We start from the raw sequence: 23,657 nt of genomic DNA, 5'->3' as shown, positions 1-23,657 counted from the left end.
GACAACATTCTTTCTACAAAAAAAACTGACCATGGACACAGACAAGATAATAAGCAATATCAGGAAGCCAGAATTGTAGCACTAGACATTCAAAGAAACTTAACTACACTGTACGCATCTTCATTTAGACCATGTGGGATTCATCCTTAGCACTTCACTCAGTGCCGGGCACATAGTAGGCATTGAATAGATCCTGGCTGGAAGAATGAATGGATCAATAATGGTAAACTGTTGGCACATTGAGAGAGTTCTAAGTGAAGGGTGAAATAAAGAAGAAAGATGGTGCATATTGACTGGATAGTAGGGAGCAAAAAATGCTCAAACAGGAAGCAAGAGGGACTTAATGGGAAGAAATGGGCTCTTCGGCTTAAAGAGCTCCTGGGAAAAGCAAAAATGGGAGTCAACTGACAGGAAAAGAGTGAACAGATTGAAAAAAAGCAGTTTGAGTTACCTGACTCTGTCTATAGGGGTGTATCCTATGTTTGGAGGATAATATTTGATTGACAACATAGTATGCCACTTATTCAACTGACTATGAGATTACATTTTCAAAGTTTTCTGGGTCTGTATGCCTGCGAGCTTAATGATTCTATGTTGTCCTGGCCCATTGGCCACCTTGTCCACACAAATCAGACTTCTAGTGCTGCCCCTAATCCTGAAGCTTTGGCTTCCTTGTGTTAATTTTTAACTTAAAATTACAATTGTAATACCAAAACCTTTATTTACATCATTTTAAATAGACAAGAAAAATGTATATTCCATATAAATGTTTCAAACAAGCTTGCAAATATTTAAATTCCACACATATAAAAAATTATGGATTATGGGAAATGGATGTGGCTCAAGCAGTTGGGTGCCCACCTACCACATGGGAGGTCCCAGGTTCGATTTCTGGTGCCTCCTAAAGAAGACGAGAAAGACAGCAAGCTGACGTGGTGAGCTGATGCAGCAGGCTGGCACAACGAGATGACACAATGAGATGATGCAATGAAGAGACACAACAAGAAAACAAAATAAGAGACATCAAGCAGGGAGCAGCAGAGGTCACTCAAGCCACTAGGAGCCTCCCTCCCACATGGGAGGTCCCAGGTTCGATTCCCAGTGCCACCTAAAAAGAAGACAAGCACACAACAAAGAGAGCAGACAGCAAGTGCAAACAAATGGCATGGGGGAAGAGGTAAATAAGTAAAATAAATCTTTATTTTAAAAAATTATGGATTAAAAAAAGGTCATATCCTAACTGAATAAACCACAACTTTGTCTAACTTGGGGTTTACTTCTAATACTCACCTGCCATTGATCCTATGATTCCAAGTATAGAAATATACTTGCCCAGATTGGTATCCCAAAAAACAAATTATTCAATGTATGCCTTTCTTTAAATTTGACTTCAGGCACGGTACCTTAGGATCAACTTAACCCCTGGCTGGGATAATTCAGTTACAGATCTTCTTTAACGTTGCTTAGTCTGCGAAATTGTTTCAATCTTTCAGTCTCTTCAATGCTAAACAATTACTTTAAACTTTATTTTGTAGAAATTATGATCTAATTATTTTCAAACATACGAACAAACGAAATGCAGCAGTGGGGTGTGCCTTTTAGCAGCTGAACAGACCACTTTTTGCATTCCTAAGAAATAAGATATGGTCCAGTATTTTAAATCATAGCAACAGTTGATAAGAAAAACAGCAGAAAGGTAATCATTTCCATATGGAAAGAAAAGGAAGAAACCAGTGAAGCTGTGAACTATCATTTTTCCATATAAAAACAAACGTCACTGCTGGTAGATTTGGCAGAAAGGGGAGGTTTTCCTATGTGTTTCCCATTTTACATTTGTTAATACATGGCAAGTAATATGTTTTAGTAAAATACACCATTCCCTTTCAAACTCAGCTGCCAATTTACAAGTGTGTTTTATCCTCGAGTCAGACCCACATCTGTGTGTGTCAGTTTCATCAATCACTGCATTTTCTTGGTGATGATTTTTCTCAGCTAAGTAAAATTTGGGTGAAAGCTCTTACCCATTTTACTGAAAAGCATATAACCATCTTCCACATCAGTTAAACATCTGTAAGTCATTTTAAAGCTCTAATTGAATAAAATCACCTTGTGCTCTGGCATTCCAAGATCTAAAAGAGAATTTGACTTAATTTGCTGATGCCAGAACATTTAAGAAAAGCAAAGTAAAAATTTATGTATTCACTTTTCTATTTAAGCATGATATTCATTTATTACCAAAATCCTGACATTTATTTTTAAATAGCTGCTTAAGTGGGAAACCGTATTGTTAAGAGTAAATTAAATATTCAAAATAGATGTTTGCATTGTAGCATTTGACAATAGCCCCCTCTTGTGGTTCAACACATTCACTTCAAAGATGAATATATTTAAATACAGAATTGAATTCTCTTGGTGTAAACTTGAGCTGTGAAAGTTTAGCTCGTATTTTTTGAAGTAAAGAGGGAAGTTTTAGGAAGATGGGGACAAAACAATGTATGCCCTTTGCCTGGAAAGTTCCAGAGTTCCAGCACCTCAGCCAGGTGTTTGAAAGTTCTTTATAGACGCACCAATTTTTTTTTCTTACAAATGAGAAAAGTGGATGCTTGAGCCACATCCACTTCCCATAATCCACAATTTTTGCCACATCCACTTCCCATAATCCATAATTTTTGATATGTGTGATACTTAAATATGTGCAATTTTTTTCTTACAAATGAAATACCAAGTAGAAAATGCTTCATTTAAAAGATCCCCCACTTTTGTGGTGTAAAGTAAGCAGAATAGAATCAGATTCCACTTTGTTACTTTAACACCTAGGACTTTGAAAACTTTACAGAGAAAGCAGTATTGAAAGTATTTTAGTCCAAAAGTGACTTAAAGTACTTTTTCCCCTTTGTTCAAAATCAGAGGTTACAGTAACTGCTAACAACCTGCTCTAGCAATGTGAAACTGTCCAGAAAGTCCTCTTCTTCAATTCCAAATTTTGTGTATTGATGAATATAGGCCCTGGTGGAAAAACACACAAACACACATAGAAAATGTAAAATAAAAAATCTATGGTGAATTAATGCTCTTAAAGTTAAACAATAAGTAGATCTTTTCTCACACATGAAAATTCAAAGATCGTAGAATCTTTTGAGTCATATTTGTTCACTGTTTACTTCAAAGATTAGCAAACTGTCCAAATTTATGTCAAGCTCCCTGTCCTTCTAGTATCCAAGAGAGATACAAGAAGGGGCACGCAGGGAAAAGCAGCATGTTCGTATTTGGTTGTACACCCAGCACCTATTACATGACACCCTACACAAGATGACTGGGTCAATATAAACTCTAAAAAATGCCTGAGAAGTTTTATCTAAGGCTTGAAACTGTGCAAACACATCAGCCTAGTTCTAGGAATAAAGTCTAGGAAGCCTCCCAAATGCTTTTCAGACAATACTTAATTTGTAGAAATGCCAGGGTGGTCTTCTTAGTAATCTCCTCAAAATGTTCTAAGGCAGGAGAAATCATGTTTAAAAGACTATCAAGGGCAGACATGAATTAAATTGAGGTGACAATGGCTGCTACCACTCAGTGAGATTAGGAGAAAATGTTGCCAGAAAGGGACAATGTACATACTCCTACCATCGCAGGGATTTATGGAACGGCTACATGCAGGATGATTGGGCCCTTGGGAAACCCAGCTAACCAAAGTTAGAGACTCTGTCTAGTCTTTTTTAAATATAAAATGACTACTATGAAGAAAAGTATATCATCAGTCAGATTTGAAATGATCTTTTTCAAATTATTATTAGACTTTTTTCTTTATAGACAGCAAAAAGTAGCCAATTTAACATTGCTAAACTCATCAAATAAGGATACAATAAACCTAGAGACTTACCATAGAAACATAAAGCTTAAAGAGTACCACACTTTTAATCTCCTAAAAATTTTGTAACAAAATAATTGTCACAGAGACCATTGGACATTTAGCAATGGTGGTTCAGGTCAAGGAACCTGAAAAAACATTTCTTAGTATCAAGTGGAGTTGAACTTCCCATATTTCTTAATGAACAAAATCAGTATCTCTTCTACTCTCCCAAAGATCTTATTCTAGAAGACTATCTTTATTTTGGAAAATTGTGCCTTATAATGAAATTTCTGCTTTAATTTCATTTGGCTTAGAAACTACCCATTTGAACAATAACAGTAAGAATAATAAAGTAGCAATATAGTAATAATAATAATAATGGCAAGCATTTACTAGCCAGGCATTGTACTTGTGTTTACATGATTATCTCACTTAATCCTCACCACATATTCTCTCAGGACCCATTGTACAGATAAGGAAATGAGGCCTGAAGTAACATGACCACAGTGTCACCCCTACAATGTGGCAGCCATGCTTATTCTGGATCCTGTCTCATGCTTTAACTCTATACTCTATGGTCGGCCTAAGCTTAAAAAGACTTATTTTTTACTTACTTTGAAGCAAACATATTCCATGCTTTGCCCACAATTGTATCAAGTGGCTTTACTAAGAATTGGCTATTGCTAACCAATGCTGCAGACTTCTCATATTTGCTGAAGGCTCGCTGGGTTTTCCATACATTGAAGGCATTAGCAGGTTCTAACCAAGAAGTATAGAGAGCTGGATCCTTAAAATCACCTACAGTAAAGATAACATTAGGCATTGTTTATATCATGTTATTAATTTTGAAAATAAATTTTAAAATGGATATTTTCTTTTCTGTTTCATCAGAAATCTTTTAAAACTAGTTTATACTGGCTTTTGGATAAAACAATCCATGTTTGTTTGGTTTTTAAAATTAATAGTAATAATTCACACCACTCAGAAAAATAAGATGTTCAAGCCACCAGAACAGCTGAAATGCCACCACCCAGAGAAAACCAAAATAAACATTTTGTTGACTCTCCTTGTATATCAGTTTCACATACATGCTCATCTGTAATCTGCATTTTTCTTTCACAGAAATGTGAACCTCCTTCCATGTCAATAAATACCATTCATCTTTAAAGGCTCCTTAAAGGAATATATCATAATTTATTTAAAGAGTTTCCTATTGTAGTAAATTTAGGTTGTTTCCACGTTTTTGTTGTAATGGAACATCTTTGCAAAAACCACTTCTATGTATTTATGTAATTTGCTTTGGGTAATTTTTTTAAGTTGGATTACTTTATCTTTTTATTAATTTCCCTATTTTAAAATCTAAAATTAAGACTATGAAGAAAAGTGTGGGAAGTGGATGTGGCCCCCGTCTATATATAGGAGGTCCAGTGTTCGAGTCCTGGGGCCTCCTGGTGAAGGCAAGCTGGCTGAAGCAAAGAGCTGGTCCAGGTGGAGTACTGGCCCACATGGAGTCTTGCCAGCACAGAAAGCTGCCGCAGCAAGATGACACAACAAAAAGAGACACAGAGGAGAGACAATAAGAGATGCAGCAGACCAGGGAGCTGAGGTGGCGCAAGAGATTGAATACCTCTCTCCACTCCAGAAGATCCCAGGATCAGTTCCCGGAGCTGCCTAAAGAGAAGACAAGCAGACACAGAAGAACACACAGCGAATGAACACAGAAAGCAAACAAAAGCACAAAACAAAAACAATGGGGAGGGGGGGATAAATAAATCTTTTTTAAAAAGTGTATCATCAGTTAAGACTTGATCTTTTTTTTTTTTTTTTTAAAGATTTATTTATTTATTTAATTCCCCCCTGGTTGTCTGTTCTCTGTGTCTATTTGCTGCGTCTTGTTTCTTTGTCCGCTTCTGTTGTCGTCAGCGGCACGGGAAGTGTGGGCGGCGCCATTCCTGGGCAGGCTGCACTTTCTTTCGCACTGGGCGGCTCTCCTTACGGGTGCACTCCTTGTGCTTGGGGCTTCCCTACACGGGGGACACCCCCTGCGTGGCACTGCACTCCTTGCACGCATCAGCACTGCGCATGGGCCAGCTCCACACGGGTCAAGGAGGCCCGGGGTTTGAACCTCGGACCTCCCATGTGGTAGACGGACGCCCTAACCACTGGGCCAAAGTCCGTTTCCCAAGACTTGATCTTTTGCTAATTATATTAGACCATTTTTCTTTATACTACAGCAAAAAGTAGCCAATTTGACATTGCTGAACTCATCAAATAAGGATAAAATAAACCTAGAGACTTAGCACAGACACACAAGCTAATAAGAATACCACTTTTTTTTTTTAACATTTATTTATGTATTCCCGTCCCCCTTATTGTTTGTACTTGCTGTCTGCTCTCTGTGTCTATTCATTGTGTGTTCTCTGTGTCTGCCTGTCTTCTCTTTAGGAGGCACCAGGAACCGAACCTGGGACCTCCCTTGTGGGAGAGAGGAGCTCAATTACTTGAGCCACTCTGCTCCCTGCTTTGTTGTTTCTCTCATTGTGTTTCCTCCATGTGTCCTTGTTGCATCATCATCTTGTGTTAGCTTGCCAAGCCAGCCTGTTGTGCCAGCTCACTGTCTTGTTCATCCTCTGTAGGAGGCAGCAGGAACAGAATCCAAGATCTCCCATGTGGTAGGTAGGAGCTCAACCACTTGAGCAACATCTGCTTCTCAAGAATACCACTTTTTAAAAATATATTTTTGTAAATCCCTCCCCCCCCATGTCCATTCGCTGTGTCTTGTCTTTTCTTCTTGTCTTTCTCTTTAGGAGGCACTGGGAACTGATCCCGGGACTCCAGTGTGGGAGAGAGGCACTCAATTGTTTGAGCCACCTCAGCTCCCTGGTCTGTTGCATCTCTCACTGTATCTCCTCTGCATCCTCCTTTTGTTGCATCATCTTGTTACACCAGCTCTCTGCGGGTGTGGGCTAACAGTTCTTTGCAGCACAGGCCAGCATGCTCTCACCAGGAGGCCCCGGGAATCAAACCCAGGGCCTCCCATATGGTGGACAGGAGCCTAATTGCTTGAGCCACATCCATTTCCCAAGAATACCACTCTTTTAACTGCCTGAAAATTATCCTGCAATAACTGTTTTCCCTTTCTTCCTTAGTAAAAGAACTCCTATATCCAAATTGAGCTCACAGGCCCCTTTGCAGTGAGGTATGGTACATGATAACTTCTATTTTGATTTTCAGTCACAAACTAACAACTTCTTAACACTGTTTTGTCACTATTATTTTCCATTCTCTAACAATAAATTCAGGAATCTTTTTGTACAATCATCTGTGCAAAATGTGCATCTTAATTTTCACCTTAACTTCTGCATACCCAGCTCTGCACTTTGCACATCTTTCCCACGAAGGATGACCAAGTTAGCAATGGAAGTGTTAAAATGAAGCTCCTTGTTGAGAGGCATTTTACCAAGAGCAGGAAGTCCTGATAAAGGTAGCCGTACCTGCCAGTTGATCCCTACCGAAAAAAAAAAAAAAGGGAAGACATTTTATAAATGGCTTTGAAAAAGAGAAGAAAAATACCTTGTGTCATACATATTTTACATATATTTTTATTTGATATGCAAAAGTTGTTTTTGTCTAGAGGTTTAAAAATTCTTATCTGGTTGATCTAAAGTGATTCCAACTACTCAATTCTGAAAAGGCATGAAATAGTCATCATCAAATATTAAAGGATGGTGGGTACATGCATATGATGGAATTTTAACTAGCAATAAAAAGGAACCAACTACTGATACACACACCAACATGGCTGAATCTCAGGGGCATTATGCTAAGTGAAACAAGCCAGACCCAAAAGACTATATATTATATGATCCTACTTATAAGATATTGTGGAAAAGGCAAAACTAAGGACAAAAATTAGAACAGCGGTTGCTAGGAGTTGGGGGGTAGAGGGAAGGTGCTGGTCACAAAAGGGGTGTAAGGAAACATTTTAAGATGATGGAAATACTCTACTTCAGTTGTAGTGGTGGTTACCCACGGTATAAGTTTGTTAAAATTCATAGAACTATACACTTTAAAAGGGTGCGTTTTACTGTGTATATCTTAATAAACAAACAAACAAAACAAAAAAAGATTAAGAGCTATAGAAACATGAAACAAAAATAGGACTGAAAATTGACTAGTGATGGATATTTAAAGAAACTGCTATCTTAAATGATGCATGGGATAGGGATAAAATTCAGTGCATTGAATTTTCAGTCATACCCTGAAAATTTGATTTTCAGAAAAAATAGAAATATAACAAATAAAAAAATTTTGGTATGCTGAATTCAATAAGGCAAACAAGCCAAGTAATAAAGTGAAAAATGATCAGTTAAGCAAATAAAATTGAAAATGGGAAAGGACACTAGTAACACAAAAGGCATTATTAAAAATAAAACTTTTGGTATTTGAATGAATTGTATGCTTTATTAATATATATCAATAAAATTGATTTGTTAAATAAAACTAAATTCCAGATGGATTAAAATTTAAATAGTAAACAAAACTACACAAATACTGGAAAATAATAGAGAACGTTTTTATATCTTTGAGGCAGGGAAGACTCAGAGTTGAAAAAGGAAGAATTTACAGGTTTGTACACATAAAAATGTTAAACTCCCAATGGTGAAAAATACCATATAAATGAAAAAAATGAAAGACAAAAATATCTGCAATCCATATAACCAAAAAAGGGAATATATATATATATACCCATAATATTGTATTTCTTTCACTCTTAGACACCACTGGTTGTAAGGGGGAAAATGTCACCAATTAAAGTATGAAACAAGCTTTACTTATCACTTAGAATTTTTAAAAATTTTATACTTATTGAAAGTTTTCTTTTAGAATAAAATAGGTTTTGATTTAGAAAATTTTTTTATTTGTCCTTTTTTTTAAAGATACATAGATCACAAAAAATGTTACATTAAAAAATATAAGGGAAGTGGATTTGGCTCAACTGATAGAGCATCCGCCTACCACATGGGAGGTCCAAGGTTCAAACCCAGGGCCTCCTGACCCATGTGGTGAGCTGGCCCATGCGCAGTGCTGATGTGCACAAGGAGTGGCCTGCCATGCAGGGGTGTCCCCGGCGTAGGGGAGTCCCACGAGCAAGGAGTGTACCCTGTAAGGAAAGCCACCACGTGCAAAAAAAGTGCAGCCTGCCCAGAAGTGGCACAGCAAACAAAGTGAGCTGACACTGCAAGATGATGCAACAAAAAAGAGACACAGATTCCCAGTGCTGCTGACAGGAATACAAGCAGACACAGAAGAACACACAGTGAATGGACACAGAGAGCAGACAACGGAGGGGAGGCAGGGGAAGGGGAGAGACTAAATAAAAAATAAATCTTAAAAAAAAAATTAGGTTTAAAAAAAAAAAATATATATATATATATATATGAGGTTCCCATATACCCCACACCCCACCCCACCCCTCTCCTCCCACATCAACAACCTCTTTCTTGTTGTGGCACATTCATTGCATTTGGTGAATACATTTTGGGGCACTGCTGCACCACATAGATAATAGTTACTTCGTAGTTCACACTCTCCCCCAGTCTATTCAGTGGGTTATGGCAGGATATATAATGTCCTGCTTCTGTCCCTGCAATATCATTTAGGTAAACTCCAAGTCCCAAAAATGCCCCCACATCATACCTCAGGTTCTGATATTTTAAATCATACATTACTCGAGTATAGGTAAAAACAAAAATATTAACAAAGTAATTTAAGGTTTCCTGAAAATGTTTTCACATTCATTAACTTTTCTGAATCCTTTTTTGACTCAGATTCAATGATGCCCATGTTTTTCAAACATTATTGCCCTCTGTGCCTCAAAAGCATTGGTGATGCAGCATTCTTTAAATAAAAGGATCCATGAACAGACTGTAAGTCTTGGCTTTGCAATTATGCAGCACATCAACCTTTGCCTTCTGATTAGGGAATGCTGCTAAACTTGTCTGCATAACATAGTGACTGCTTCTTCCCTATCCTAGCAGAAGATGAAGGTGTATTCTCTAGAAAGGATATGATAGAACATCCCTGGAATATTAGGCAGAGTCCAGGGTGGGGCACAGTAAGGAAACTAAAGATATCAAATGAAAACCATGATGCCCTAGTCCCACTTGCCAGATCACTGGGGCTGTGTCTAAACCCTCTCAGTTGAATGTCCAACACAGAAGACAGGCAAAGAGAATCTCTAGGATGACAAATATGCCCTGACTGGAGAACAAAAAATATAGAAATGAACAGGGTAGAAGCTATAGAAGAGATTTCTTTAAGATGAAACTGAATGAATACCGGGACATATGAAAAGAAAAAAAAATTTTTGGTGGGGTACCAGATCTGGGGATTAAACACTGAACCTCGTATGTGGGAAGCTGGTGCTCAACCACTGAGCCACACTGGTTCCACAAAAAGAGAAAATTTAGACGACGAGAGAAACATTTGAGGCTGAAGAATTGATTGGTACACAGGAAACAAAGCAAACAAGAAAACAAGACAATTACTAACGCTAAAGAAAACAAAGATTGTGCAGTAAAGGAAAAGTACTCACAGTATACTACATGGCTCAGTTGTGAATAGCATTTAAATAGTCATGATAATGTAAAAATTGCTCTAACCAAATTATTTTATTACATTGGAAGAATGGGGGGTGGGGCGCAGGGATAAGGGTATGTTTATAGAGTTTGTTTATAGGGTTTCAAGGCCAGTGTGGAAAAAAGGCTAAATCCTAATCTTCTATAGTAGGAAGTAAATAGATATTACCTAAATAACTGAAAAATCACGAGGAAATCAATGAATGCAAACAGTAAATGAACTGGCAAAAGAATTTAAAGAAAAATGGTTGCCTCTGGGAAGGAGAAAATAAGAGGTGAGGAACTGTTATTTTTCACAACCAGCCTTGTAAAATTACTTGGCTCTTGAATTTACATAGACACATATAATAAATTATAATACATACATATTGTAGAAAACTACATAGCCATTTAAAAGAATGAGGCACATTTAAATGCACTGAATTGGAAAAAGGGCCACAAAATATAATTATATTGAAAAATATTGCAGAGCAATAAAATATGTATAGTGTGATTTCAGGTTTGTTTAAAAGTCTACTTATATATACCCTGTGGCAGTTTGATATTGTTTGTGAATTCTAAAAATAGATTGGACTGTGTTTGTAAACTTGTCTGTTCCTCTGGGTGTGATTCAATGATGATTAAGGCTTTGACTGGGCCACACCAAGGACGTTGAGTCCCTGCCCTAATGGTGGGTGGGGACTCACAAAGAAACCGCACTACAGAAAAGGGAGATGAGAATTTTAATGCTGGAACCCTGGGAAGTAAATACACAGAAGAAGAACATAGAGGAATAGAGATGGCTCCCTAGACACGGCAAAGGTCCTGGGAAGAGAAAGAGCCTGAGAGTCTACAACTGACCTTGTGGACAGAACAGAGCAGCTGAGCCCAGAGAGGAATGAGCCCCAGGAGAGAGAGGAGACTTATCCCAGCCTACAGGTGATATCGGAAGAAGCTGGGACCATGGCTCCTTAAGAGGAAGAGGAAGCCTGAACCCTTGCAGACACTGGCAGCCATCTTGCAACAACACGTGGCCACAGACTTTGGTGAGAGAAGTAACTTATGCCTTATGGCCTGGCAACTGTAAGCTTCTACCCCAAATAAATACCCTTTATAAAAGCCAATAGATTTCTGCTATTTTGTATCAGCACCCCTTGGGCTGACTAATACACACCCTCAAGCCCTGTCTCTAGTTCCCACATGCATATATTTTTCTGAACTAGCAAAAACAGAAAAATCAATTAAAAGCTAATTTAAATAAATAAAATTATTTGCCTTGGTCCAGAGAGCTAAGCCAAAAGGTACGGAAAATGATTCTAGGCCTTATGTGTTAATCAAGAAACTGCCAGAATTTGCCCTGCTGAATTTCAGAATTATTGTGGGCCAGTGACTCCTGTGTGCCTTCATACACCTATTTCATCTGTAATGCTGGGGCTGGGGAGGGCCAGGAATGGCACTCAAGGACTCTTGCCTGAGAAGTATAAATCTACACCTGGACCTGACTTTAGATACCATGATTCTGGGCTTCTGCCTGATGTGATAACGGGATGTAACTTTTGGAGGCTTTTGAAGAGGGTGAATATATTCTGCATGTGGGAAGGACAGTGGGCGGACAGTGGTAGCTCTCCACTACCTCGACTACCAGTGATCTTTGCCTCCTGGTGTTTGTGTCCTTAAGTGGTCCCCTTCCACACTGACCTTAGCAGTCAAAAGTTGTGGAAATGATAGCATGGGACTTCCTAAGCTGGTTTATAAGACATTGTCAACTTCTGCCTTGCTCCTTCTTGGATCATTCATCCCCGTTACTAAAACATGTGGAAACAGATACGTGGCTGATGGCAAAATAAATGGGTTCAATATTTATAGAGAACAGGCGAATAACACATAAAGAGTTATAAAACGGTAACCTTCCATCTGGTTAGTGCCATAAATACATATTTGTATTTTACATAAATTATATGTAATCACATAGATATATATTATGCATTTATATTTTCAAAACTCTATAATTGAAAAAGTGGTACTCTGAACATCTGGCATGTGAAAATGACTAAGCAAACTGTGCTTTATTAACCTAAGAGAGCTCAGAGCAGCAAGTCTCCTCGAGATGTTAACAGGTATTGCTAGAAAAACAGGAACTATGGCCAAAAAAATTCAGGAAGTACTACTTTAAGATCAAAACATTCTACTTATCTCTAAACCTCAAGCACTATAATTTAAAATCCATAAGATATTACAAATAAATATAGAGGAAATAGACTTTCACATTACTGAAACCTAAATTATTTTAATTGGGGGTAAAATATATGTTACTAAGATAAATTGTAGTGAGTTCTAGTTAAACAAGGCAGACCAAACATACCAGTTTATTGCCACTCTTTTTCATTTCTCCCACTTAGAAGACAATAGAGGGATTTTTAAAAAGTCATAAACAGGGAAGTGGATGTGGCTCAAGTAATAGAGCTTCCACCTAGCATATGGGAGGACCTGGGTTCGATCCCTGGGGCCTCCTGGTGAAAAAGAAGAAGAGAAAGCATACTGCATGGCGAGCCAGTGCCCCGTGCAAATGAGTCACACAGCAAGATGATGACGCAACAAAAGAGAGACAAAGGGAAAGTCAAGGTGAAGCACAGTAGAAACTAGGAACTGAGGTGGCACAATTGACTGGGAACCCCATCAGAGGTTTCCAGGATCGAATCTTGGTGAATCTTAGAGGAGAGAAAATGAGAAGACAAGACAACACAGACGGCAAAAAAACAGCAGGGTGGAGGAAGGGAAGGGGGGAAATAAATAAATAAATATTTTTTTAAAATGACATAAACAAGGAAAAAAAAAGAATAGGAGAGAAGAAAATGGCAACACAATTACAAGTACAGAATGATCCTGAATTTTATGACAAACTGACACCTTCAAGTAAAATCAACAAGGAGAAGAGTGATAAAGTTGCTGATATAGAAAATGAACCAGTGGTAGAAAGCAAAGAAACTAAGGGGACATAATCATCACTCAGTAGGTAAAAGATACCTTTTATAAAGTTGTCATCTCTCAGTAATAGATTAATGGCTGACTGGACCATAATAATTCACTTTTGTCTGCCCAGAATTAAGTTAATCGGATGTTCATGTTCACCTTTCTCTTTAAATAACTGTACAGCTGACTTGTATAGACATTGTTCGTAATATGAACAAGGTAAGTAAGCATTTTTCAAAAATTTTCTGGTAAATGTTGTCCCCAGTATAGACATAGTTCTTAATACCAATGTGGTAGATAAGATTTTTACAATTTTCCTCACAAATATAAACATTGTCCCCAGATTCTTTTAACTTCAAGGAAATGAATAACAGCTTGTCAGAGACTTCTTAAGGAAGAGGGAATTTTTTTAGATACTACCATTAGGTTGGATATAGTGATAGGTATATTTCAGAATAGCATCTTTAGGCTGCTGCATAATTTTAAGATAACAGACAAAGCTGTGATATTTTATGCAAAGACTGGCTCTTAGACATTTGAGGAACACAAGACAGAGATTTTAAAAAGTGATTTTGTAAAATCTACACTATAGTCTGTTTCTCCAAAGTAAGTGTTTGTGATTTGTTCCTCGTTCTGAAGTAAGTAAAAAAGAAAAAAAATGGAATGTAATATTAAAATATGTTTTGATGTTGGGTAATTTTGTTTTTAGATGCCAATAAAATGTATTTGTTTGAAAAAAATTTTTCTTAGACCTTGGAAAGCAAATCAAACAGTGTTTACTGACTTAGACGAGGGGAAGCTGAAACTTCTGCCCACTGTGGAAGCAGGCCAGGCCCTTGTAAAAGAGGGGGAACGGGAGGACTGGTTAAAATCTGTATGAGAAGCAGTGAGAGTGCCTGGTCCCTCCCCCTACTCCTGTGGCAGGGGGACTGCCTCTCTTCAATCCTAGAAAGAAGTCTGTGTTCTGGAAAGGCTAAACCAGAGAGCCTCCTGCCTCAGTGACTCCAGTCCTCAGATACCCTCTACCCTCTACCCGTAGATACCCTACCCCTCTACCCGTAGATACCCTCTACCCCTCTACCCCTCTACCCGTAGATACCCTACGCCGAGAACCTCACTGAAAAAAGGGAACCTTTATAGGGAAAGGCAACAGCGCATGCTTGTCCTTGTTCAAATCTGAGAGGCACCTGGCTTATTATGCCTTCAGGAAAGAGACTGGAGGAGGATAACTAAATCAAGACATAAAATCCACAAGGAATGACATTTGAGGACTCTCCAAGAGAATGGCCAGGCAGATCCCCTTACTGAGAAACCCACCCAAGTCTGCAATGTCCACGAGTACCCAGATAATAGATTTATTTGTTCGTTTAGCAAGTAATTATTGAGTGTTTACTATGCACTGGGCCATTCTTCCAGGCACCAGATATAGCAATGAACAAAACAGACAAAAATTCCTGTCCTCATAAAGTCTACATTCTACTGCTAAACAAAAGTCCCACACTAAGGAATTTTAGTACACTAGGGACAAAGAGAAAATTCAAAAAGCTTCAAGAGAGAATAAAAGGAATCAGAAAGACATGGGAGTTCTCAACAGCAATGGAAGCTGGAAGCAGCGCCTTCAAAATACAAAGTGAAAATGACTCCTACCTAGAATGTAATATTGGCCAAATGATCAATCAAATGACAGAATAGTGACATATGTTAGCTTCAGAAATTTTACCTTCCATGTACTCTTCCTTAGGAATCTACTTATGGTTCATTAAAATGAGGGAATAAACCAAGAAACAGGAAGATCTGAAATCAAGGAAACAGGGGATATAATCCAGGATGAGGCAAATCAAGATGCCAGTACTAAGAGTTTATCAGGCCTAAAGAGCAACCAATCCAGACTGGAGTGGCACGGAGAAGGTCTCCCAAAGGGATGCCTTCAAGCAGGTGATGAGAACAGTAGACGGCTTGATGGGTTTGATCTTACTGAGGAGGGATTCACTGTCACAGCCAAATGTAGGCATAGATTAGTGGTTAAATACATAGAGTGTAACTCTAGCTGGGAAAAAGAAACTGTCAGTGAAATAAAATGTAATCAGCACACATACTACATGGCTCAACTGTGAATAATATTCACAAAGTTAAAGTAATACAAACACTGAAAATTGACCCAGTCAAAAAGCATGTTTTTATAACTTTATCAGGAGAAAGGAGAGAGATGAGTGTGTGTAGAGAAAGTATAAGGAGATTCTTGTTTTTTCACATTAGGAAGGCAATGGATAATATGTAAAACTGAAGAAGAAAACAAATGACAGTATAAGCAATATATTTAGAAATATGGAGACAAATTCCAGATGAAACAGCTAAAAATGTTTAAAGTAGTCTCACCTGGAGAGTAAGATAAGAAATTGCTGTTTTCCCTTGTTATAGGTTCAAGTACTATATAATTAATTTTTTCTTTTTTTAAAATTGAGATATAATTTGCATCAATGTAAAGATTCAAGTATATACTTTGATGAATTTTGACTGTCTTTTAAAACCATGTTTGTTAATTTTAATTTTATAAAAAGTAAAATTAAAATTAAAAAAACAATACATGAAGTCCTGAGACATTTTTTTCTGGAAATAAAACTGAGAAGTGAATTAAGAAGCACTCTTTGGATGCCCTGACAAGTTTCTACCAGGAGCCTCTCTGACCAGAAGAAGAGACCACTATTTCAACCAACCAGAGCCAGTTTATATTAAGAATTCCTGGACAGGCATTTTTCCCAGCTTGTGGGTTACATATTTTTAAAATCCCCTTTACCTTCTTCCATTTGTGCATTAGAAATGAGCATCTGCCGCAAATGCTTGAGGAGGCCAGGCCAAGTAAACGTGCTGTATGCCAGCGAGTTCTCAGACATTTGAGGAATGTTACGAACACCCAGCATCTTGAATTCCGGATGGGGAACTAAGTTCTCCATTAAGTCTCCTGTAAAGAAAAACAGATCTGAACTAATTTTTTTATTTCACACTCTTGCCACTGGCCTATATGCACCATGATTTGATGGGTTTTCAGGCCAAATGTGCTCTCTCCTCTAAGTCCAGGATTGCTTAAAATTTAAAATATCAATAAAATTTCAGAGACAATGTCTATTAAAGACCAAATATTTCTTCCATTTTAGCACCTGAGAATGGGTAAGAAAGCACACATTTGCCAAAAAGGAAACAAGAGTTTAGAAGCTGAGTAACTAGAAATTGAATGAAATATTTAGTTAAACCCCAGGAAAACAAAGAAAGTAAAAAGGCTACTATGATTTTCTTGGCATCCTGTGTTCAGTAAATATTTCTTTAGGAATTTTCCTAGATATTTATTTTATTTGGCTAAAATGATAATCAAAACCTGTTAACATGTTACTAATAAGTAAGGTAGACAGGGCTGTAATTCCTTAAGACAGGAATGTGCCTATCTTTAGAAACCTGTATTTGTTAAAAAATAGACTTAAGGAGGAAAGCTAATTTGCTCTGCATTCAAAGCTATCTTTTGTATTTATAAAAATACATAGAGGAGAGAGAAAAACACTTTACCACAACTTGAAACGTACATTTTATGATAATACTGAGTACAAACCCATATCCTATACCTCATGAAAAGAAAAAATTTTGACACAAACATCTACAAAACACTGCATGAATGATCTTATGCTAGTGGAGTTTTTCTGTAAAATATCTAGTGCTGAATTCTATTGCATAGCACAAGTAAACAAACCACTCAGCAAATAATTCCTGAGCATAACTGTAAGAATTATTGTCTCATCCTGTTCTCCCTTCCAGCTTTCTTGTTCAACTACCCCCAACATAACCATTCTTTTGGACCCTAATCCACTGACCTCCTGCCTTCTCAATCCTTTCTTTACTTCCTTCCTTATCTAGCTCCTTGCCCTCTGTCTTTTCATCAGATCTTTCTGGTAAAGTCCCAAACCTGGATTAGCCCCATTTCTCACATTCTCTCTGCCTGTCAGAGCACAGCTATGGAAAGTCACATCATGGCAACCTGGGACCCCTCTGAATTCACAATCCCCAAACATAATGTTGATGTTCACCTGGACATCTTTGGCCCAACACCTATTCTCTGAATTCTAGACCCTTATATTTTCCATTCAGCAAATATTTTATTGAGTGCTTACTATTTGCCATGATCTCTTCTAGGTATTGGAGAGATAATAGTAAATAAAATAGACACATGGAGTGGTTGTGGCTTAAGCAGTTGAGCACCCTCTTTTCACACAAGTTCAGTTCCTGGTGCCTCCTAAAGAAGACAAACAAGCAATGAGCAGAAAACGAGTAAATAAGGAGCAGACAATGAGCAAAAGCAAATGAGCAGGGAGCAGATGTGGCTCAAGCAGTTGAGCATCCACCTCCCATACAAGAAGTACCAGGTTCGCTTCCTGGTACCTCCTAATGACGACAAACAAACGAGCAGACATCCAACAAAAACAATGAGCAGACGAAGAACAAAAAATGAGCAAACAACAAGCAAACACAATATAACAAGCAAAAAAACAACAACGTGCAGACAACAAGGGTAAACAATGAGCAAAAACGAGCAAACAGACAAGGGAGCCATATGGGAGTGGGAAGAAGTTAAAAAAAAAAAAAGGACACAAATCCCTGTCTTATGGGGCTTACATTCTAGTGGACACAAACAATAAACAAATAAATAAATAAAATGTCTAGTTCATCAGAGAAGACTATTACAGAGAAAAACATTAGGGCAAGGGGGCTAGAAGATTCAGGGTAGGGTTGGGGCAGATGTCACCTCAAAGATCTATGGGGGAATTGAGTCATGTGGATATCTACAGGAGGTTATTAAATGCAGAGCCCCTGGGGTGGTGGCATGCCAGGAACACATGAGGAACAGTGTAGAAGCCAGTGTGGCTGAAGGAGTGTCAGTGAGAGGGAGAGTAATAGGATATAAGAGCAGGAGAGTAATGCAGGGCCAGATGGAGCATTGAATGTGATTGTGAGAACTCTGGCTTTAAATCCCTGGAGGATTTTGAGCAGGGATTAACAGCATCTGACTTATCCTTTAAAATATATATATATCTGGAGCTCTGGCTGCTACACTTAGAAAAAGGCCATGGCCTGGCAAGGGTGGGAGTGTGGAGTCCAGATAAGCTGCCCTTGAGCTAACTGCCTAGGCAACATCTTCACTAAGATTTTGCAAAGATAACTCATACCCAACATGTCTAAGACCCACGTCTTTCTCAATTCTGTACATGCCCCCAAAACCAGATCTTTTTTCAGTGTCCCCAGCCTCAGCAAATGACATCACCATGCACACTGTTGTCCAACCCAAGCCCCATAAGTCATGCTCTGTGCCTCCCTTTCTCTTATCTCCCAGATCCCATTGAGCACCTAGTCCTGTCCATTTTAACCCCACTCCCCAATTTCTCTCAAGTCCATCCTCACTATTCTCTTCCCATGTATGTATTCCATTTAGTAAGGAACTACTATATGGCAGGCACTGTTCAGAAGACAGGGGATAAGTGGTGAGTACGATAGAAAAGGCCCTTGCCTTCACAGGGCTTCGATTCTAATGGGTAGAAACAAAGAATTTAAGAAGTTAATAAAATGAACAAAACAATGTCAGAGAATGATAAATGTTGGGAAGGAAATTAACAGGATGGTATAAGAAAGAATAACAGTGGCACTGAGTCCTTACAAAGATTCATCATACAAGGGTGCTTTAAGAAGGTAACAAAAATGATGGAAAGGGAAATAGGAGAACCACATTCCAGGCAAAGAAAGAGCAGGAAGACAGGAGCCCTGTGGTGAGAATAAGTTGGGCTACATGAGAAATGGAAGGGGCTAGGGCAGTACTTGCGAACACGGGGAGAATGGCAAAAAAGAAGGGAAAGCTGGAAGGCAGAAGACAGATTACAGAAGGCCTTATTGAGGGAATTGTAGTCCTTATTGAAAGACACCTGGACCTAAGTTTTAGAAACTGAGCAATGAGGGACTGAGGAAGAAACACAGATAAATATCCAAGAGAAATGTAAAGATCTGTTCATACAAAAACTTGTACACAAACTTTCAAAGCAGCATTAATCATAATAGTCACAAAGTGCAAACAACCCAAATGTCTATCAAATGATGAAGAGATAAAATAAAATGTTACCACATGGAATATACCAATGAAATGTTATTTGACCATAAAAAGGAATGAACTACAATATGGATGATCTTCAAAAACATTATGCTAAGTGAAAGAAGACAGGCACAGAAGGCCACATGTTGTATGATTCCATTTATATACAATGTCTGGAATAGGCAAATCTAAGGAGGCAGAAAATAGATTAGTGGTTGCTTAGGGTTGGGGGGTACGGGGGAAATGGGAAGTGACTGCCAAGGCTATGGGATTTCTTTACAGGGTGATGAAAATATTCTAAAATTGTGGGGATGGTTGCATAACTCTGTGAATATACTAAAAACCACTTAAAGTGTACACTTTAAATGAGTACATTGTGTGGTATGTGAATTTTATCTCAATAAAGTTTTTTTTTTTTTTTATGAAAAAGAAGAGAGAATCTTGAGGAATAAAGTCAGTGGATATCCACCACTCTTGAGAAATGTAGCAACTTCTCAAAACGTTTCAATAAAACAGTTCAGAAAGCTAAGCAGATCTGAAGGGAGGTTTCTGAGATGTCTGCAGGGAGACTAAAGGAGCATGAAGAATAAAATATGAAGCTTTCAGAATGTAAGACTTCCCCACAAATAACATACAGGAGTTCAAATACCTAATGGGTTTCTTCTGTAGTGAAATGAGCCTTCTGCAGAGTAAGTAGGCTGGAACACACTTCCCAGCTGGTGTGCAAGGACTTGATTCATATCACCAAAGGAAATCTGTCTGATATTCATCAGTTTTGCACAGATCTTATGGACAGCATCATTTTCATGAACAAGGAGGGCATCCGAAGACCGGTACAAGTGAGAAAGAGTCAAAATGGAATTGTAGTTCTGAACAATCACCTGGAGGGAGTAAGTTCAGTCATAAAAAAGGCAGGAGAGAAGAGTAGTTAAATCCTAGATTCTAAAGTCATCCCTCCTGGGCTCAAATCCTGGCTCCATGGCTTTCTAGCTGTATGACCTTGGGTAAGTATTTAACTTCTCTATGCCTCCATATCCTCTTCTGTAAAATGCAGATAATAATTAGACCAGTCTCCTAGAGTTGTGAGGACTCATGACAGAATGCAAGTAAAGTGCTTAAACAGGCCTTGAACACTTAAGAACTCAATAAAATTACCTATTAATATCACACTTCCTTGCTTTATCATTTCCTAGAGTAACTTGTTTCACCTTCATTTGCTGTTTCTCCTACTAGGCTGATGAAGAGGAAACTGGACTGTATAGAAATTTCTCCCCAGTGGGAAGAAATAATAATTACTTGATTGTTGGCAACAGCACTCTGAACCCCAATATGAGGTCAAGGTCCCTGATTTACATACCGTAGCCAGAGGGACTAAACCAGGAATAGATTCCTGAGAAAAGATGCATAATCATCTTCTGTGGAGGTTTTTTTGTTTTTGAAGATTTATTTATTTATTTATTTCTCTCCCCTCCCCACCCCCACCCCGGTTGTCTGTTCTCTGTGTCTCTTTGCTGCGTCTTCTTTATCTGCTTCTGTTGTTGTCAGCGGCATGGGAATCTGTGTCTCTTTTAGTTGCGTCATCTTGCTGCATCAGCTCTCTGTGTGTGCGGCACCATTCCTGGGCAGGCTGCACTTTCTTTTGCGCTGGGCGGCTCTCCTTACAGGGCACACTCCTTGCACGTAGGGCTCCCCTGAGCGGGGCACCCTGCTTGGCAGAGTACTCCTTGCGCGCATCAGCACTGCACATGGGCCAGCTCCACACAGGTCAAAGAGGCCTGGGGTTTGAACTGTGGACCTGCCATGTGGTAGACAGACGCCGAACCACTGGGCCAAGTCGGCTGCCTTCTTTGGAGTTTTTAAAAACAAGGACACCTTATTTGTTTGGAAGAATTTAAGCATAGATAAAGCAAAGTGCTCATGAAAGTACTAGATTGAAAATCATACCTGAAGCTGTAATTTAACATTTCCTAAGAAAGGGTAAGGACAAAATCTTTTACTCACATTTATTTCAATGGGCAAGAATACAAATATAAATTTTTGACTTAATACATTCATACCTCTCCAGTTCCATAAGGCCATATAATCTGGTTCATTTTCAAAGAATTTGAGTACTGATCTTGTAAATTCTGAGTAACGAAGGCTCCTAGCCCTGATCCTGTGCCCCCAGCCATACTCATTATGATGAAAAAACCACTCAGAGAGTCACATTTCTCCACTTCCTTCTGAATTAGGTTCATAATAGATTCTTCATGCCTGGGTCCATGAACTGAGTAACTATGCAATGCAAAAGAAACAAATACAGAACACCTTTATATTCAACCAAAGAGATGCAATGCAGAGTGAAAGACATAGGATAGAGAGAGCTTTTCAGAGCTAAGGAATTGAACTAATTCTCATGAAAGGTATGGATACCTGATTGGCAAAATTTAAAATAGAAAAATTAAACATAATTAGCAGGTGAATAGGACTGCTAGAAGAGTGGTTTACTAAGCACAGAAAGCTCTCTTTTATAGGACATTCTTTTGTCTGGAGCCTAAAATTATCAGATAGCTCTATAAATTTATGGTACAACATAATATTCAGTCCTCATAACAATAGTCCTAAAGTAGTGGTTCTCGAATTTTGTTGCACATTAGAATCACCTAGGGAGCTTTGAAAAAATCCCACTCTCCAGGCTTACTCCAAACCAACTGAATCTTTGGGAGTGAGCCCTAGGTATACGGATTTTCTAAAGATCCCTAGGAAATTCTAATGTACAGCAAAGTTTGGGAACTACTGCCTTTAATACTCCCTATTAACTGGAATACCTGCCAGATAAAGATACTATATTGATAATAAGTTAGTTGGCAGTATGACAGTGAAAAGGTAGAAAACTGTACTAAAAGAGATCTTTGGTTTCATCAGTACCTATGCCTGAAGCACAGACATAGAGTTTTTTCTGGGTGAAGTCAAACTTAAAATTTTAAAACAGAAATTTCAAGAATGTGTGCTTGGCATATCAACTGGGCAGTTGTAACTACATTGTCTATTAATCAGCTCTGTTGCTGTAACTAAACTAAAAATTAAGAGAAATTTCTCTTACCCATATGCCCAGTTATTCCCAGAACCTTGCTTTTGACAGAAGCATGCATTCTGACCATATTTCCATCGACCAGACTGGGCAGCCTTTGACAATGTTTGATTGATAACTTTAGGTTCCATGTCAACAAGTACAGCCCGGGCAACTAGAGCTAGAGAAGGGGGGAAAAAATTAAAAGAAAAACTATTTCATTTGTCTTATTTGAGTTAACTTAGAACATAAGCTTCTAGGTTCAGGGGAAAAAAAAAAATCCAGGAGATGGGGACGGGAAGATCTGTCAACTTCCTTTGAAATCTAGGTTGGGAAGCAATAGGTGTATGCAGATGGTTCATAATGCCTAGCATTCTGGTAGGCAGGATGAATCAGTATGGGCCAAAATGATCACTTGGGTCAGATCTACAAACATCTCTTGAGTGCTTACAATGTGCCATGCACTGTGCAGGAATACAGAGATGAAGACAACATCCAACTGGCCTTAGAAGGACATCCAGTCTAAGGGGAAATAAAACACATCAACACTTAATCACAGTGTGATGCAGTAATCCCCAGTGAGCCCATACTAAAAGGGCAGTATATGTAGAGGAATAAAATACCATGGCCACAACAAGCAGTTCCAGATTGTTGGAGCATAAAGTGGAGAAAGAGGGGATGAAAGAAGAGATGGATGAGGCTGGAAAGGAGGAGGGCTCAGGTCTCAGAAGTTCTTTTATGCAATGCTAAAAAGCTTGAACTTTGTCTTTAGGCAATGAGAAACCAATAAAAATTGGTGTTTTGTCGTTGTTGTTGTTGTTTTTGTTCTTATACTAAAAGCATAGCTTTTTAGTACAACAGTGAGGAGGAGAGGAGATAGACACAAGATTCCAGGCAGGAGAACCTAGCAAGAGCATCTTCAAACAGTTCAGATGAGAGAGGATATGGCAATGACAGTGAAGATGGAAAGGAGAGAAGAGTTTCAAGAGATATATCAGGAGTAAAATAAGTAGATCTTGATGTCTGATGGTATATGGACAGCAGAAGTGC

At 38.4% G+C, this 23,657-nt stretch overlaps 1 protein-coding gene across 5 annotated transcripts in view; it reads right to left on the bottom strand.

The window, feature by feature from the left end:
• Nucleotides 1–701: 701 nt before the first annotated feature.
• TUBD1 (tubulin delta 1) overlaps nt 702–23,657 on the bottom strand; it is a 40,996-nt gene continuing 18,040 nt past the window's right edge. For 4 of the 5 annotated variants that reach the window (XM_004457605.5, XM_012524783.4, XM_058283884.2 and 1 more), the window contains 7 exons: nt 22,641–22,788; nt 21,616–21,832; nt 20,208–20,439; nt 16,235–16,399; nt 7,218–7,358; nt 4,465–4,648; nt 702–3,006 (listed from right to left, as the gene is read on the bottom strand). In XM_004457605.5, the coding sequence (XP_004457662.1) occupies nt 2,904–3,006; nt 4,465–4,648; nt 7,218–7,358; nt 16,235–16,399; nt 20,208–20,439; nt 21,616–21,832; nt 22,641–22,788 (1,190 nt within the window). In that variant the 3' untranslated portion in view covers nt 702–2,903. Of the gene's footprint in view, nt 3,007–4,464; nt 4,649–7,201; nt 7,359–16,234; nt 16,400–20,207; nt 20,440–21,615; nt 21,833–22,640; nt 22,789–23,657 lie in introns of all 5 variants that reach the window. The other variant, XR_011646984.1, reaches the window with a different exon arrangement.

This window comes from Dasypus novemcinctus, chromosome 21, assembly GCF_030445035.2.
Source record: "Dasypus novemcinctus isolate mDasNov1 chromosome 21, mDasNov1.1.hap2, whole genome shotgun sequence".
Taxonomy (NCBI): domain Eukaryota; kingdom Metazoa; phylum Chordata; class Mammalia; order Cingulata; family Dasypodidae; genus Dasypus; species Dasypus novemcinctus.
This window is presented reverse-complemented; position numbering and strand designations above follow the sequence as displayed.